The sequence below is a fragment of the Arvicanthis niloticus genome, chromosome 3, assembly GCF_011762505.2.
Source record: "Arvicanthis niloticus isolate mArvNil1 chromosome 3, mArvNil1.pat.X, whole genome shotgun sequence".
In the NCBI taxonomy this organism is placed as follows: Eukaryota; Metazoa; Chordata; class Mammalia; order Rodentia; family Muridae; genus Arvicanthis; species Arvicanthis niloticus.
In genome coordinates this window covers 108,544,784-108,561,721 of record NC_047660.1, presented here as the reverse complement: position 1 = coordinate 108,561,721, position 16,938 = coordinate 108,544,784, and the positions used below count along the sequence as shown (strand labels likewise).

The 16,938-nt window shown below is 47.4% G+C and overlaps 1 protein-coding gene across 2 annotated transcripts; it reads right to left on the bottom strand.

The window, feature by feature from the left end:
- Positions 1 to 794: 794 nt before the first annotated feature.
- Dnpep (aspartyl aminopeptidase) lies at positions 795 to 10,009 on the bottom strand. Of its 2 annotated transcripts, none has more exons than XM_034498481.2 (15): positions 9,692 to 10,009; positions 9,075 to 9,168; positions 8,907 to 8,995; positions 8,696 to 8,809; positions 8,339 to 8,464; positions 8,017 to 8,147; positions 7,726 to 7,801; positions 7,507 to 7,614; positions 6,732 to 6,809; positions 5,771 to 5,854; positions 4,659 to 4,819; positions 4,247 to 4,286; positions 4,041 to 4,142; positions 1,535 to 1,702; positions 795 to 940 (listed from the first exon to the last, which is right to left on the bottom strand). In XM_034498481.2, the coding sequence occupies exons 1-15, from the start codon at positions 9,695 to 9,697 to the stop codon at positions 890 to 892; spliced, it is 1,428 nt and encodes a 475-aa protein (XP_034354372.1). In that variant the 5' UTR covers positions 9,698 to 10,009; the 3' UTR covers positions 795 to 889. The 2 variants fall into 2 exon arrangements, with proteins under 2 accessions (XP_034354372.1, XP_034354373.1); XM_034498482.2 differs by lacking the exon at positions 9,692 to 10,009 and adding an exon at positions 9,276 to 9,408.
- Positions 10,010 to 16,938: the final 6,929 nt, after the last annotated feature.

Below are 16,938 nucleotides of genomic sequence, written 5' to 3'. Positions count from 1 at the left end.
TAAAGAATTTTATGTGGATGAGTGTTTTGCCTACATGTATGTTTGTGCATGACATGGGTGTACATGCAGTGTCTATGGAAATAAGGGCACTGGATCCCCTGCAACTGGAGTTAGAGGATTGTGAGCCACCATGTAGGTGTTGGGAACTGAACTTGGATCTTCTGCAAGAGCAGCCAGTATTCTTAACCACTGAGCCATTTCTCTGGCCCCATAGCCTAACCTCTTAAAAGTCTGGGAGATCGAAATCACAGTGAATGGCAGTGCTTTAAGAAGTGTGAAGCTGCCAGGCAGTGGTGGCACACGCCCTTAATCCCAGCACTTGGGAGGCAGGGGCAGGCAGATTTCTGAGTTCCTGGCCAGCCTGGTCTACAGAGTGAGTTCCAGGACAGCCAGGGCTACACAGAGAAACCCTGTCTCGAAAAGACAAAAAAAGAAGTGTGAAGCTGGGGCTGGAGGGACAGCTCAGTGTTTATTCTTGCAGAGGACCTGGGTTCAGTTCCCAGCATTCACATGGTGACTCAACTACAGTTCCAAAGGGACCAATGTCTTCTGATCTCTATGGGCACCAGGCACATATATACATACAAGTGGGCAAAACACTCATACACATAAAATAGATCTAATAAAATAACAAGTGGCATGAAGTCCCTTGTAAACAGGAGCTTCTGGTTCAGGTAGGATGTGAGGAAGGACAACCTTTTATGTGCACCTGACCTTCACCTCTGGTCTGGTTCCAGAGGTTCAGGCCAGGCTCAAGCCTCTACCCAGCAGCTTCAGAAAAAGCACAAGAGAGCTGGAGTAAAAATCTACTTTAATAATCCAGCATCAGCTAAATTGAGATCCTCCTCTCTCAGTCGAAGGAGTGGAAGACAAGTCTTGGCAAGCAGCCTCAGTCCACTAAGAGGTTACGGCTTACAGAAGGGAACAGCTCAAAGAAGCCCTAAAATGAGAGGCAGAGAGAACTGGGAATTAGTGAGTGAGCAGATGGCAGTGCCCCACCACGCACCTCCAGGTCTATCAACAGAAGCACCCAGGCTTCTATGCTTGATATACTGGCCTGCCTTCTCATCCCTCGGGCCCTTTCCAAACAACCACTTTCCTCTGAGGCCTTGAAAATGAGGAATGGTATGGCCTGTGTTAAAGGTGTGGTCATTATTGGGAGAGAGTGGGGCCTGAAGAGAAGTCGGGTCATCCGGGATGAAGCATACCTTTGATGGACACTGGAGCTCATTTTCTCCCTCCTCTTCCTTCTCTTCCTCCTCCTCCTCCTCCCAACACCCTCTTTTCCCTGACAACTTTCAAGGCAGCAGCTCCTCTAACATGTGCTCTTGCCATGATATTCTGCTTTTTCATAGGCCTCAAATCAACAACAGCCAGCTGGCCATGGACTAAAGCCTCTGAAACGCTGACTTTTTATGAACTGCTTGGAAACTGACACAGGGACCAATTTTCTACATTGTAGTTCCACAGCAATCAGCCCCCAGCACTGAGACTAGCCACTTACTGGTGGAGCAGAAGGCCAGGTGGGAGTTACCTTGAAAAGTGTGAGGGTCTGAAGAACTCCAGTGGTACAGGCTGTCTCCCGGATAGAGTGCATGGCCAGTTGGGGGCTGCCTAAGTCCAACACCCGAAGCCCCAGTCGAGAAGCCAAGATAGGTCCAATGGTGGTACCACACGGGGAGTCATTCCTGACCATGAGGTCCTGGCGAGAGGAGAGGTCAAAAGCTAAACACTAGATATGCTAAGATCAAGGAGGAAGCTACCCTAGAGCCACAGGGCTGGAAGATCATCTAGTTCTATGTCTTCTACATTTTTGTTACCCTCAAACACAACATGAAACCCCAAAACACAAAGGAAAAAAACTTGGTAGTTCTAGTGTTCGAAAAATTACTGCTGGGCTAGTGGTCTAGTTGGTCTGGTTGAGTGCTTGCCAAGTATGCACAAAGCCCGGGGCTTGATCCTCAGCAATGCATACATGGTAGTGCACATGTGTAATCCCAAGACTTTGGAATTGGAGGAGTCAGGAGTTTAAGGTTATATTCTGCTTCATAGTAAGTCTGAAGCTACATAAGAACCTATCAAAAAAAAAAAAAAAAACCCCAAGGAAATCAAAATATAATGCTAGATTTTAAGATCTTTAAGTGTAAAACAGAAATGTAAAAGTCAAATTTTAGTCAAGTGAGAATTACAGTATTAACTCTGTACTGGTAGGTTTGTGTGTCAATCACCACAGCTACAGTCATCAGACAGGAAAGAGCCTCAGCTGAGGAGATGCTTCCATGGGATCCTGCTGTAGGGTACTTTCTCAATTAGTGATCAATGGGGGAGAGGGCCCAGCCCACTGTTAGTGGTGCCATCCCTGGCCTGGTGGTCTAGAGTTCTATAAGAAGGCAGGCTGAGCAAGTGAAGCAGGCCAGTAAGCAGCACCCTTCCATGGTCTCTACATCAGCTCCTGCCTTCAGGTTCCAGTCCTGCTTGAGTTCCTATCCTGCTTACCTTCTGTGATGAACTTAGATCTGGAAGTGTAAGTTGAACAAACCCTTTCCTGCTCAACTTGCTTTCGGTCATGGTGTTTTGTTGCAGCAATAGAAACGCTGACTAAGACAAACAGGGATCAGTGTAGTGGGATATTGCTGTGACAACCCAGACCATATTTTGGGGGAGAATTGTGGAAGGACTTTGGAACTTTGAGCTAGAAGAACCATTGAGTGTTAAGACCTCAGTGTGATGTTCTGTAGGAGCTTGGAAGATAAGAATGTTCAGAGCAGTGCTGAAGAGAGAGGCTTGGCTTGTAAAATTTCAGAGGGAAGAGTAGACTCTATCAGAGTTGTTTGTGATTTTAAGATTCTGTGGTTCTGGTTTGCTGGGACTGAAAGTGAAACTTTTACATTATTAGAACAATTGATGCTGGTCAGCTGGAGCTAAGAAATTTGCAGTGATTAAGAAGAGATCATCACTGAGGTGAAGTCTTCTGGGAAGTGTTTTCTGAGAGCACAGAGAAGCTATGTTTCAGAGGCGGCCAAGGTTGTACTTCTGTACTCCGCACTGCAGCTGGACTTGATAATGTGTAAGAGTCATCTAGGTGGTACTGGTTTTGAAGGCAATGATGGGGTCATGGAAAACAGCTGAGGCTTGACACTGGGAGGCCAGCAGAGGCCACTGGTGAAGGTGCAGCCTCAGTGGCAGTTGAAGGTCAGGACTGAAGGGGTCATGCAGAGAAGGTGAGGCGTGGCACCAGGAAGAGAGCCTCAGAAGCGAACTGGTCTAGGTGAGTCTCTTCTTTTGTCCCTCCTGCTCTCAACTCTGGCCTTCTCTCCTGCTACTAGATTAACTCAATCCTATTCCCCCCAGGGCTCTTTCTGTGTGTTCCTTCTGACTGAGATGTTCTCTCTCTGGACCTTCCCATAGTATTTCTTTCTCAGAGGCTGCCTCTCACTTCCTCCCAGAGACCTCTCTGTGAGTGGAATGATCAGACATTACATGGGACAAGATGGAGACACTGATGCAGAGACAGCCCTAGTCTACTCCTGCCTCTCCCAGAACTTGGGTGTTGTCCATCACTGGACTGCCCTGGGCCCAATCCCTGATGTGGAGTACATGTGTATACATGCAGGGCAACTGAGGACAGTGATGGGTGTGATTTCAGGCCAGAGAAAAAATGAACACTTGGGATTCTAGGCTCTCCAGTCCTGAATATTCCTTCTGGGTTGAGGTACAAGTAAAGAAAGACACAGGGGACGTCGGGTATTAGAAAGAAAAAGGGCAGGACTAACCTACCATGTGGTAGGAGTAATCCTTACAGAAATCAGCAAGGCAGGGTTCATTATCACCCTCACTTTACAGATGGGCACACTAAAACCCAGCAAACTAAGCCAAAGTCACCACAAAGCCAGCACTGAACCTAGCTCTGCACCCAAAATCCCCGATCTTCTCATTCACTGGGACTCCCTCAAGTCTCTCTCCTATGCTCCCCACTCACTGGAGGGCACATCAGTTTATGTTCCCTCCACTAAGCCTTCCCAGAAAAGATGCACATTCACCTGCAGGGGCACCCCAACTTGGCCAGCCACCTCTCGAATCATGGACTCGGACACTGCATTAGAGGCGTAGCGCTGCTTGCTGTTCACCTTGATCACAGGACCCTGGGAAAAGTCAAGGAGAAACAACAGAGGTGATGTGAGACCTGTGTGAACCACATAGGCCAGAGTCAGCCAGGCCGCCACATCTTTGAGAAGCAGCATCTTACCTTATGGAACAAGGGCCGGTGGTTTTCTTCATGCTTGTCCCTATGAGAGGTGATAAAGGTCAGGATGGCACACTGTAGTGGGGGTTGTCAACAGTCACCACCCTTTCCAAGGCAGATGGCCCTGATGAGTCATGGCACTCTTTCCCACCTAATCCTGCATGTCCTCAAGAGCATCAGAACAAATGTTCCAGGTAGATTCTAGCCATGAGAGGAAACAAGGTCACAGACAAAGCTTATTTAACATATACACCTGGCTTAGGCAACACAAGGCTTTGATTAAGCCTGGCCTTAGAACAATCAAAAGAAGCCTCCTGAACCTCCCAGCAGATGGAGGAAGGTAGGACCAGAAACTAGCCTGCAAGTGGGCTATGCCAAGTCTCTAGCATAGGCACTGTCTGGTATGAAGACTCACGAGTAGTTTGGGTGCACAGCATGGGCCATGTCTGCACTGATCATGAAAGACTTAGGTATGGCTTCCTCGAAGGCAGTCAGACGCTGAGGGGTGGCCGAGATACGCCGTAGTATCAGCTCTGTCAGCAGAGACTGTGCTCCTTGTGCACTCTCTGACCCCACCTGGAGATGGCAGAGATTTGACTGTGGGAATCTGGACATGGGCCTGGACTCTATGAGGAGCTCAGTGTTCAGAACGGCCCATGATCCGCCTGAGTTCTGCCTGAGTCACTTGGTAGAGACAGGTATCCTTAGAGACTTTCCTAAGCCCAGGTCATTCCTGAACAACTGACGGTGGACTAGGGTCAGACTGATTCCCAGTCATTTATGGGCCAGAAATAGCATTTACTGATGGGGTTTCCACACTGGCCCCCACATTTACATCTAGGGCTAGGCAGGTGTTACAACACCCTGGATTATTTCCCTTGAATCATGTGACAGAGACTGTTAACTATCCATGATACCTTTCATAACAAGACTCAAGCTAAAGTTATACAACTGACCTCCCAGCTAGAGATAGCATTCCCAGTTTCCTTTGTAGCTGAATGTGGCCACACTAAGTAGTTCTGTAAATGTAGCAATAATGAATTCCATTTCAGGACCACACTCTTGAAGACACAGGCATCTATTCTCTCTGCCCTCTCCTTTACTGCTGACTGGGTATAGACAAGATGGCCAGAGATGGAACAGCCAACTAGCGTAATAGACCAGAGACCTATCCTAACTGCTAACTGACCCAGGGAGTTCCATGAAAGAGAACTATCTACCTGGCAAGCTCCACTAAAGCATCTTAAAATTACAGCTAAACAACACAGCTGAGGACCCACTATATGCCAAGCAAGCCACAGACCTGAAAGATGACCTGTGTAATGCACCCATCCTTGGGGTAGGAATGCAGCAAGGTACACAGAGAATATGGGCTATGGAATCCGTTACAAAGATCTCTTCAGAGCCAGAAGGGAACAAGTGCTATGGAAGGACTGGCAGCTCTCCTTCCTCCCTCTTTGTGGCCTCTAGAATGCCCTGCTCACTTTGAGTGTTGACCACCAGATAGTTACTGAATCCTCCACATACCTCTTCATTGTCGTAGAGTGTGATCATGCGCACATGTGGATCCCTGGCCAGGGAGGCAGGGGATGCACAGGAATCAATCAATGCCTAGATGGGGAAGGAAATAGGCTCATTATCCCTGACTTTTTTTGCTTCTTACAACTTTGTTTGTCAGTACCTGGGAGGGACATGCTGCCCTGCCAGGGAAGTGGGCTGGGCTCTCAGCAACCTTTCCCTTAGGGCAGTGCCTGGCAGAGGGTGGAAGAGAACCATTCTAATGAAATAAGTAAATCCATTCTCTGGGTATTTGCTCTCATACACTCCCATGAAGAAGGCAGGAGGATAATGTTGAAGACAGACTGAAAATTAAGTCCTGGGAGGCCAATGATTATGAAGATCAGTCAAACTGATGGGCTTCCATTAACAGCTCTAGACAACCCAGCTGGTTGGCTCAGAAGCAGACACAGGCCCCAGCCCTACAGTTACTACCCAAAGCCTACTTCCATCACAAGACAGGCAGGGAAAGACAACTTAAAAAGCAGAGGAGGGGTATAGAGTAGAAAGCTGAGAAATAGCCTGACTCGGGTAAAGAGAAACTGAAGAACACAAAGGTGACCAAGAGGTACAGACAGCCCTACTGAGGTTCCAAGGATCACAAATAAGGCTGGTATGGGGCAAAGAGGAGCCTTAAGTCAGAGGCAGAATGACAGAAGCAGAAGAAAGTGAGAGAATTGTTTTTCATGGAGGCAAGGCATTTGTTTTCTAAGGAAAAGTAGAAGACACCATGGCCCCCCCAAACACTGTCAGCTTTTCACACCTCAGCTCCTGGTCCCAGACCAGCACAGTAATAATGACGTCAAGGCTGCAGCTTGTGGGCCCTCCTCAGCGCCAGCTGGGTGAAGGCCTGGCTAAGCAGTCATCTCTTACCATCTCCTGTGGCTCCCATGTCAATTCTTAACTCCCCACCTCTGCTCTGGCTGCTCACCTGCAGGGCACAGAAGCAGCTGTGCAGATTGTCCAGTCGAGGAGCAAAGATGAACTCCTCATAGGCTCCACCCAGGACCTAGAAAGACAGGATAAACACTTAAGTATCCAGGCAGGCCCCTCACCACTTCTCCGTGAAGGTCAGAGAAACTCTTGACTGTTGGACCAGGAACAATTCTTGCTGATTGGCAGCGAATGAAGGCCAGGAAAGGGCGGCCTACAGAATCTGACTTCTCCAGAGAGGCAGGCCAAAGGGGGGCTAAGTGGTCACCACAAAAAGAAAAGTAGACAGTAGTAGTGGTACACACCTATAATCCCAGCACTTGGGCAGCAGAGGCAGGTGGATCTCTTGAGTTCGAGGCCAGCCTGGTCTACATAGTGAGTTTAGGATAGCCAGAGCTAAACAGAAAAAAAATCTGTCTAGTAAAAACAACAATGCCAACTAAAAGAAAGAAAACGGCCAACAGAAACTTAGGATGGAGGATCCAAAGATTTAGCAGCTCCATACTTAGCACCTGGAAGGCACTAGGGCTCTTGCCCTCAGACGTTCAGAGCCAGCATAGGTTAAAGCACACAGGGCCCACCTCATACATCACAACCAGTCTCAGTAGGAAGGTCTTCTGGGGAGATGCTCTGCTTATCTGGGAACTACTGAAAGCAAAGGAAGAGCTACCTACTGGGAAGAACAAGGATGAGACTGAGGAGCTTCAGGGATATGCTATGGTTGGCAGGGACCCCGGAGGACCCCAACACAAGATCCTACAGCTACTCCTTACTGCAGGCTGGGTGTCTGCCAAGCAGAGCTCCATCTCCATGATGTTGTCAGGACACAGGCCCAGATGGGTACAGAGCAGGGACATGAGGACTGAGTGGTGCCGCTCATCCTATAATGCAAGAGATGTTGGAAGCTGGATCTGCTCATCTCTTTGCCCTTTTCCAGGGGGTTGGTCTGTTTCCACTCTGCCCACCCTCCCTGGGGCAGGGGAGCTTCTTACAGTGGCGCTGAGAGGTCCTGGTTCAGGAGACCCTTTCTCCAGCTCTTCCTGAACTGCTGTGGCAAGAATAGGGACTCTGCAGAGAAATGGGTTGAGAGAAGCAAGAGGAACAGCCATGAACATAGGCCTCTTCTTGTCCTCCAACTCCCAGGGTATTCCTTAAATGGACAGAACTGGTTTCCAAAAGTGGAACTCGATTATAGCCACTACAGAGTGGTCCTCTGGGTCCCAGTGGGATCCTCTGTTCCCAAGTACCATGTCTCACCCCCACAGCCCTTGATGGAGACTCACAGGTGCATCTCTGTGTTGGGCCCAAAGTTTTCATTGATATTTCGCTGCAGGTGGATAGCCAGATGTGGAATGCGCAGAATGGGTCGTTCTATGTGTACAAGCCTCTGTTCCAGCCGTCCTGAGGTAGGGCACTGTGGCCAACTGGCCAGGTCAGAACTGGGCACCTCCCAAATCCAGCTGACAAAATCCCTTACTAAACCCAGAATAACCATGTCCCCTCTTCCCCAGGAGGACTCTTCACTGGTACACTGAAGAAATGTGACATTCAATCTTCAAGCTGCCGAAGTGAGAACCTCCCCAGTTCCTAGCCCCTCTATACCACCTTGATAATGACTCGTCCAGCCAAGGTCAGGTCCCGGTCAAACCATGTGCTCCAGATCCCACCACCATAGGTCTCTACACCGACCTGGTGGTAGCCCACCTGGCTTCGGCGAGATTTGCGCTTCACCTGAGCATAAAAATGAAAAGAAGGGAAATGTCTGAAAGACGACATCTGGAAGGGAGACCTGGGTAATACGTTATACAGAGTAAATATCATCAGTTGACAGCTGAAAGTGTCTGTGGGGGGCGGGGGAGCATGGGACCGTAGGGTAGGGCCTTCCAAACTGTACCTCCTGGATCTCCTCATCCCAACTGCCCCCGCACCTCCCTTCAGTCCAGCCAAGTCCGAACTCCTTACCCGGAGGCAGGGACTGTCCGTGTGGGCTCCAATGAGGCTGAAGCCATTGCCAGGAACATACTGGCCCCCCACAGCAAAAGCAATGATGGAGGAGGAGTTTCTGGTTAAGAAATACTGGGGGAGAGAGTTGAAAGACAGGGGCGTGAGTTGCTTAATGACCTGGAACACAGGCCTTTGAAACAGGGTCTGTCCCCACTCTATCCCTTAGTACCTTGTTTTCCGGTACGATATCCCAGCCCTCTGTTTCCTTGAGTTCACGGAAACCAGCCTGGAGGAGGCGACTGCGGCACTCGGCCACGACTGTAGGAAAAGGGCTCTCATAGCGATGGAAGTTGGTCAAGTCACTCCCACTCTAGCCTCCCTAACCCTGGTCACCTACCGTGGAAAGGAGAGGGACTCCGGTTCACGAACTTGAGGAGCTCCCTGGCTGTGGCCTGGATGGCCTCTTTCCTAGCCCTGCCGTTCATGGCCACCTACAGGGTGGAGGGAGAGTTCAGGCTGCTGCCAGGTCTAGGACCACTCTTTTTCACCCGAGCCCCGAGGATCCAACCCCCTAGAAATGACAGCTCCAAGGCTCAACCTCTGCTTCCGGGGCTTCACTAGCGACAGATGTGGATTGCTAACGCGATCGCTCTCGGCTCAAAGGTTCAGTTCCAGGGCAAGAGGACCACCCAGTTTTACCCCTGGAGCTACAGGAAAGGCCCGCCCCCTACTCACGCCCCGCCCAGCCAGGAAATCCCGCCTCAGAGAGGACCTCAAATCTGAAAAAGGCCACTAGCCGGCGCGCTAGCATGTCCGGCAACAAGCGCCACTACACTTGTCCTCCCTCCCAGTCAGTCACTGGACAGCCCTTCCGGCTCCGGGAAGGTCAGACCACCGCGGAGGATTTCAGTTTTACTTTGAAACCAGAGTACGCCCGCCTTAAGCTTAGCTCCGAAAGGGCGCGCGGCCTGCTATGGAGCCGAAGTTGAAGAGGGACCGGCGGCAGCCACCCACCTGCATAGCCCCACGGCACTCCTCTCAAGGGGTCGGACTTCGGCCCGCCCCTGACTCTCCGCTCCTCCCTCCCGGGTCAGGCCTCGCCTTCGCCGAGCTATGAGCTCCGCCTCTCGTCAGGCCGCACCGGGTCTCCGCCTCTACCAGGCCTCGCCCCGCCCCCGCCGCTCCGCGAGCTCCGCCCCTGTCAGGCCTCGATCGGGTTCCGCCCCCACTTCTCGCTCAGTTCCCGTCAGGCCTCGTTCCAAACACGCGGACTGCTTCTGTGCCAGTCATGCCGCGTCCCGCCCTCGCTACTCCGAGAGCTCCGCCCCTGTCAGGACACGTTCCGGTTCCGCTCCCGCCTCACCGACCCGCCTTCCCCCAATCAGGCTGCGTTCTAACCACGTGGACTAGTCAGCTCCAGTCATACCGCGCCCCGCCCCACCGCTCCACTAGCTTTGCCCCGTTGGAGCTACGTCTCATGCCCCGCCCTCATTGCTCCACTGGCTCCGCCCCGTCAGGCCTACTCTCCAGACCTCGCCCCGGCTGCTCCTCTAGCTCCGCCCCTTCAGGTCTTCTTCGGCAGGCCCCGCCCCTTCTGCCTCTCTCGCCCCGCCTCCACCAAGCGGAGTCCTACCGGCGTTGACTCCCTCCGTCCTTCCCTTTGTCAGCAACCTTGAAGCTGACGGGAGGAGTTCAGCTCCTGGAGAACCTTCGGCGGGGCAGCCCACCGCGGCAGCAGGGCCCTCTAGCGCCCCGGCGGTGTTAGCACAGCCACTGACCTCCTTGAGCATATGTTAAATGATAAATCTAAACGTGTTATCGCATGTAATCCTCACAGTTTTACTGTCAGCATTTTGTAGACGAATTAACGGAATTAGATTAATCCGTCTCTAGTTACAGACGCCACAGCTGGGCTTTTGACTCCATGAATTTGTTTGCAGAGCCTAGAACAACTGCAGAGGCTTCGTAGGTTTTTTTTGTTTTTTTGTTTTTTTGTTTTTTTATCCTCCTTCGTTAAATGTTAAGGTATTCAGTAGGTCTCCAAGGAACACAGAAGTCAGTGACCTTTTCAAGATCACACAGCTGTTTGGGTGGCCTTGATAATTTTATTCTGATACTCATAATTTTTTTTTCTTTCAGACAAGGTTTCAGTTTTGTTCAAAATTCACTATGTAGCCTAGGCTGGCCTCAAAACCATGGCAGTCCTGCTTCAATCTCCCTATTGTTGGAGATACAGGCATGAGCCGCCCCTACTGACTCTTTCTACTTCTTAAAATAATTGAGGGGAGGGGGGGAGCAGACCCCGTGTATTCTTGGAGACAATTCCAATATTATGCTTCCATGTCAAAAGTATTGCGTAGCAATCTTAAAACTCATTCATACATCAATGGATCAGGACTCTTGTGGCTCTGTTCAAAACAGAATCGACTTGCCAAGAATGTAATAATAGTCTTTGAGGGATCACAGGTCTCTGGGGCCATCTGCTGCTTTTATACTTGTGATGGGAATGAACAGGAATAGATTCTGGAAATGTCCTGCCACCCTCACTTCAAACAGGGCAGTTTCAAGATCCTTTCAGTGGGTGACAGACTACATCTGGGTAGTTTCTTGGTCATTCTTTGGATATCATTGTAACCCTACTAATTTGTACAATTAATACTCCTTAATAATTATATAAGTCTATATAAGTCGCATTATGTATGAAGCTCAGGGCTAAGTGGACCATGAGAAGGATCTTCTTATCTGTTCTCTAGGGTCTTGTAACTTGGGGGAGGGGCTACATTCTAAGCTACTAATAACTGAAACAGGGTATGGTTCTCTGTATGAGTGGGTTCTGCATCCTTGAATCCAACTAAGTATTTGGGGTCCTGTGTATTAACTAAGTAGAAAGTATAAACATATTTTTAAATGCTATTTATGAGAGCCAGAGATACTATTAAATTGCTAGGCATGAACATATGAAAGTCCCTGTCTCACGTCAACCTAGGAAATGTGAGTTTAAAATGATGTTCCATTTTTAATTGATGAGATAAGCAAAAATGGAAATGCTTGGCAACGTCAGGCATTGGAAAAGGCTTGGGGTGACACTTGCCTTTATAGTTGATGTTCTGAAATGTAAATATTCCATATGGCCGTTTTCAAACTATGAACACGATGTCACTGAACATGGATTTGGGAAGAGGTGTGCAGAAAAGCAAGCCAGTGTGTGTGCTTCTGCCTGGCAGATGCACCGGATATAAATAACCTCTATAGCAGAAATTTTAAAATGGGGTAAGATATTTGAAAATATGATGGTTTTAAATTTTTATTGTCTCTGCAATATAATTTGCTTAATTGTACCATAATGTTTTGATGATTGCCCCGTTTAACAACAGAATCACCGAATCCTTGGGAATCTCACAGTCAGTTCTCATGAACTGGTGCAGCTCAGTACTCCACCCACACTCACCATCCTTACTATGAAATGTACTGCCACAAAAATACCAGACTGGGAGCTGGAGAGATGACTCAGTGGTTAAGAGCACTGTGCTATACACCGACTGTCCCTCCAGCTTTGCTATGACACTTCTGGCATCAGGCTTGTTGTGATAGTAGTTACTTTGGAGAAACTCAAAGCCACTTTTGCTGAAAACATGAGGTCTTCACTTATGCTTCAGATCCTTGAATGGGACAAAAGCCTTGGCTCGTCTTTCATATTGTATCTGTCCCTATAGGGCTGGAACCATGGCCTGAGTTCCATTCTGGAGCCTATAAGGTGGAAGGAGAGAACTGACTCCTGAAAATTGTCATCTGCCCTGATGTTTGCCATGGCATGAGCAAGTACACACACACACACACACACACACACACACACACACACACACACACACACACATTTTTAAGTTGTCTAAGACTATAATGCTGGATTAGCCTGTCACCATTACAGCTGCTTTGAGTATCTTATACCCTGACCTTGTCCTCTCCACACAGCTCAAGCCCGGGCCTTCCTCAGCCTTCTCAGGAGGCTCAGACCAAAGCCAGGGGCCAGGACATTTATGTGACAATGAGTGACTCAGTGGTTCCTGGGTTAAGTCACTACACATTAGCCTGCAAGCCACAAGACCAGAATGTTCTTGCCCAAGAAGGAAAAGATCTTTCGAAATCTTTCCCATGACCAATGGGCAATTACTAAGCCTTAATCCATTCCAGAAAAATCAATGAAACTTTGCTGCTTGTTTCTGTTCAGTGAACAGCAGCCTGCTCTCCCTTTCAATCATGGCTCAGCGTGCTCCTTTGGCTCACACTGAAGTTGGCTGGCTCAGTCTGAAGCTATAGTAAAGATGCCTTACTTGTCTGTCTTGTCTGCAATATGTGGCTTGGTATCCTCCTCTCCCCCATTTGTTCCCCTCCCCACGTGTCTTAGTTAGGGTTAGTTAGTTAGGGTTTTACTGCTGTGAACAGACACCATAACCAAGGCAACTCTTATAAGGACAACATTTAATTGGGGCTGGCTTACAGGTTCAGAGGTTCAGTCCATTATCATCAAGGCAGGAACATGGAAGCATCCTGGCAGGCATGGTACAGGAGAAGCTGAGAGTTCTATATCTTCATCTGAAGGCTGCTAGCAGAATACTAACTTCCAGGCAGTTAGGATGAGGGTCTTAAAGCCCATGCCCACAATGACACACCTACTCCAACAAGGCCACACCTCCTAATAGTGCTACTCCCTGGGCCAAGCATATAGAAACCACCACATCATGGATGTATGAATGTATGTATGTATGTGGTTTTGAGACAGGGTATCACCAAGTGTTAAGAACTGCACTACCCCACGTTTGGGGGCCAAAATGTCACGAACCACTCTGTCAATGTTGGAACCCACACTGCCAAAAGCCTTGGGGGCTAAACTGTTAGAGCCCACACTGCCCCAAGCTGCTCCAGTCCACGGGTCGGGGTTCAGCAAGAAAGAGAGTGCGAACAGACTCGAAGAATGGAGACCAGACAGAGTGTGATTCAATCCTGTTTATTCTTCAGTCTCTCTTCTTCTCTCCAAGTCCCTAGTTCCTAGTACCAAGTCTCAGGTCCTGGGCTTTGGCGCCAAGTCTCAAGTCCTAATCCTAGTTCTAAATTGCTAGTCTCTTTCCCAAGTCTCAAGTCTCAAGTCTCAAGTACTCTTCCAAGTACAAATATCTAATAATTTCTTCTGTCTGCCTCTTGCCTTTTATATGTCTCACTTCTAAGCCACGCCTTTAAGTCATGCCTTTAAGTCTTATCTCTAAATTTCACCTTTAAGTCATGCCTTTAAGTCTCACACACCCAAGGGAAGATCCTGGGTATCTAAAACAAGATGTTATCAGAGTGTGCTCAGCTGTTGTAGGCTGTTGTAAACAAGTCTCTTGTCAGGGTATATGGCTCAAGATGGCTGCAAGGATGATAGCTGCCTTCTGTCAGTTCCCCACAACCAAGTAGCCCAGGCTGCTCTTGGACCCATATCTAAACCATGCTAGCCTTCAATTCACAGTGAGTCTCTGGCCTCAGCCTCCCCAACCACGGGTTTATAAGGTTTGATCTTATTTCTGCTGCTTCTGTGCCATAGGATCTCCACCATCTGGCATCAAGTTGACCAACAAAATCAGTATCTGGGAAATTTCTAGAAATGGAGAAAATTAGGGTGTGGTGGTTTGAATATGCCTGGCCCAGGCTGTGGCACTATTAGGAGGTATAGCCTTGTTGAAGGAAGTGTGTCACTGTGGTTTTTGGCAATGAGACCCTCCTCCAAGACACATGGGAGTCAGTCTTCTAGCTGCTGTCGGAACAAGAGGGTAGAAGTCTCAACTCCTTCAGTGCCATGCCTGCCTGGACGCTGCCATGCTTCCTGCCATAATGATAATGGACTGAACCTCTGAACCTCTAACCAAGCCTCAATTAAATGTTGTCCTTTGTAAGAGTTGCCATGGCCATGGTGACTCTTCACAGCAATGAAACCCTAAGACACAGGATTTACCAGCAGACACAAAGCATTGCTAGATTTCTCTCTTTCAGGGCTGAGGACTACACCCAGGTTGCTGTGAATGCTAGATGAGTACTCTACCACTGAGCCACACTTCCAGCCTGATTTTACTGCTGTGGTAGAGACAGTGTATGACTATGTGACTCAGACTGGCCAGGTAGCCACTATATAGAACAGGCTGAACATGAACCCTTGTTTTTTCTATCTCAGCTTCCTGGGTAGTGGGATTGTGAGTGGGTACCACTCTTTGATTTAAAAAAAAAAAAAAAAAAAAATCTCAAAACATTCGATTTTACCAATGAAGGCTCGGGAACCAGATGCTGGAGTGATACCTGCTAGCTCAGAGAGGTAGAGAAAGCACCCAGCTGAACTTCTTACTCTACCTACATCCCAGGGAGAAAAAGCCCTCTCTCCTTCATGCTGTCTTAAATACCCTTCAACTCAATGTCCCTCCTTTCTACTTCCTGTGTTTTCTTATGTTCACTCCTTGTCAACTGGTTGTTTGTTCCTTCTCTTGACTTATGGTTGACTTTATTTGATGCTGTTTACAGAAATCTCTTGGATTAAAGGTGTGTGCTAGGGCAGAGCCACACCACAAAAAGAAACTTGTTTTTCTAATTCACAAGCATGGGGTTCATAATGTGATCAGATATCCTGTAACATTTCCCCCTTTTTGTCTAAATAAAAGACTCTTTCTCTAACATAAATTAACTATATACTATTTAGTAAGAATTACATTCACAATGTCCAATCTATTTATATGTGATAACCTTGAAGAAATTACTGTCTATCCTATCTTGATGAGTCCTGAGTTCTGTACCTAAATCAATTTCTATCATAACTTGCATTTATCAACCTAAAACCATCTTTTTAGTCCTTAAAACATTTTCTTAAATTCTAAACAACTTAAGCTTAACTGTGAGACTATAACTATCTAGTCTTTAAACCCATTAGAGCCCTAAAAAGGATAAATATTACCTGAGTAAACAGAAAGTGCAGAGCAAGCAGCTTCCAAAACTATAGAAGTGATGGAGACTGCTGGCTGCCTGGACAGCCACCCAAGATTCCTCTGCAACATTGGAGCATCTGTCACTTCAGCCTACTGGCCCAGAATATCTGACAGATTTTTCTGTGAAGCAGGAACTATAAAGGACTTCTCTATCTTGTCCTGTCAGAGTTTGGCAGTCAACATTCTTTGTGTCCTGCTTGTCCACAGCTTGGACAACATACTGTCAGCAGTTGAAGCAAGGGCAGTTTCGTGCCCAGTAGCAGCTTGCCACATCTGAAGCAAACTCCAGAAAGAGGTTCTTCAATGCTTATCATCTTCTTTAAAGTAATGGAGGTACTGCCAGGAGCTGACACTCATTGTCCAAAAAAAGTCTTAAATAAAACATTTTTAAATGCCATATTCTATAGATCTCTCATTTTTAAGACCATCTAACTAACTCAGTATATTTGAATTGGCAAATATTGCTTGTCTCTAGCTATTACTATCTGATTAACTAAGAAAATATCTGTGATTAAACTAGTACCTAACAAAACCACAAGTTTGACAGTTAGTTAACTTTCTTAACTATCCTAAACAATTTGTAATAATAGCTTTCAAAGGGACTAGAACTTCACATTGCATTTTTAAGAATTACATAAGTACAATACTTTAAAAGAAGTTGATAGATAGTATGTTGTAACTAAAAGATAGCCTTAATTTTGTATACAAAGATCTATACCAATGTAACCAAATACAATCTTATTTTTATATCAATATACAAAGATCTATAAGAGTAGATTCAATAATCTACCTTTTCCCTTATTTTTCTTATATTATTCCTATATCTCCCTTTTTACTATATATAAAAAGGAAATATTTTTAACTTTAACACAGTAAAACTAGTTACAATAATGAAGCTATTTCTGCCAAGCTTTCCACAATGTCCAGCATGGACATATTTGGAAGTCTTAGGACTAAGTATTTTGAGTTTGAAGTCCTGTTGAATCTGTCAGTCTCATATGAATTCAGCAATTTGAATGTCCTGAGCAGTTTGTAGTCTGAAGCTGATCTTTGGGTGGTATCTGTCAGCTTAGTGGCAATCCTGGCTTGGTAGAACATAGCAATCAACCTACAGGTGTCAACTGTTTGCACAGCACCTAGCAGCACATGAGGCATGGGACAGTCTTACCCAGCAGAAGTGTCACAATCTAGGTAAATTTGTCATTGTGGGGCCCCATCATCTTCTTGGAAACCTTAAAGGTTTCTGTTAGGAATGGTAAAAAA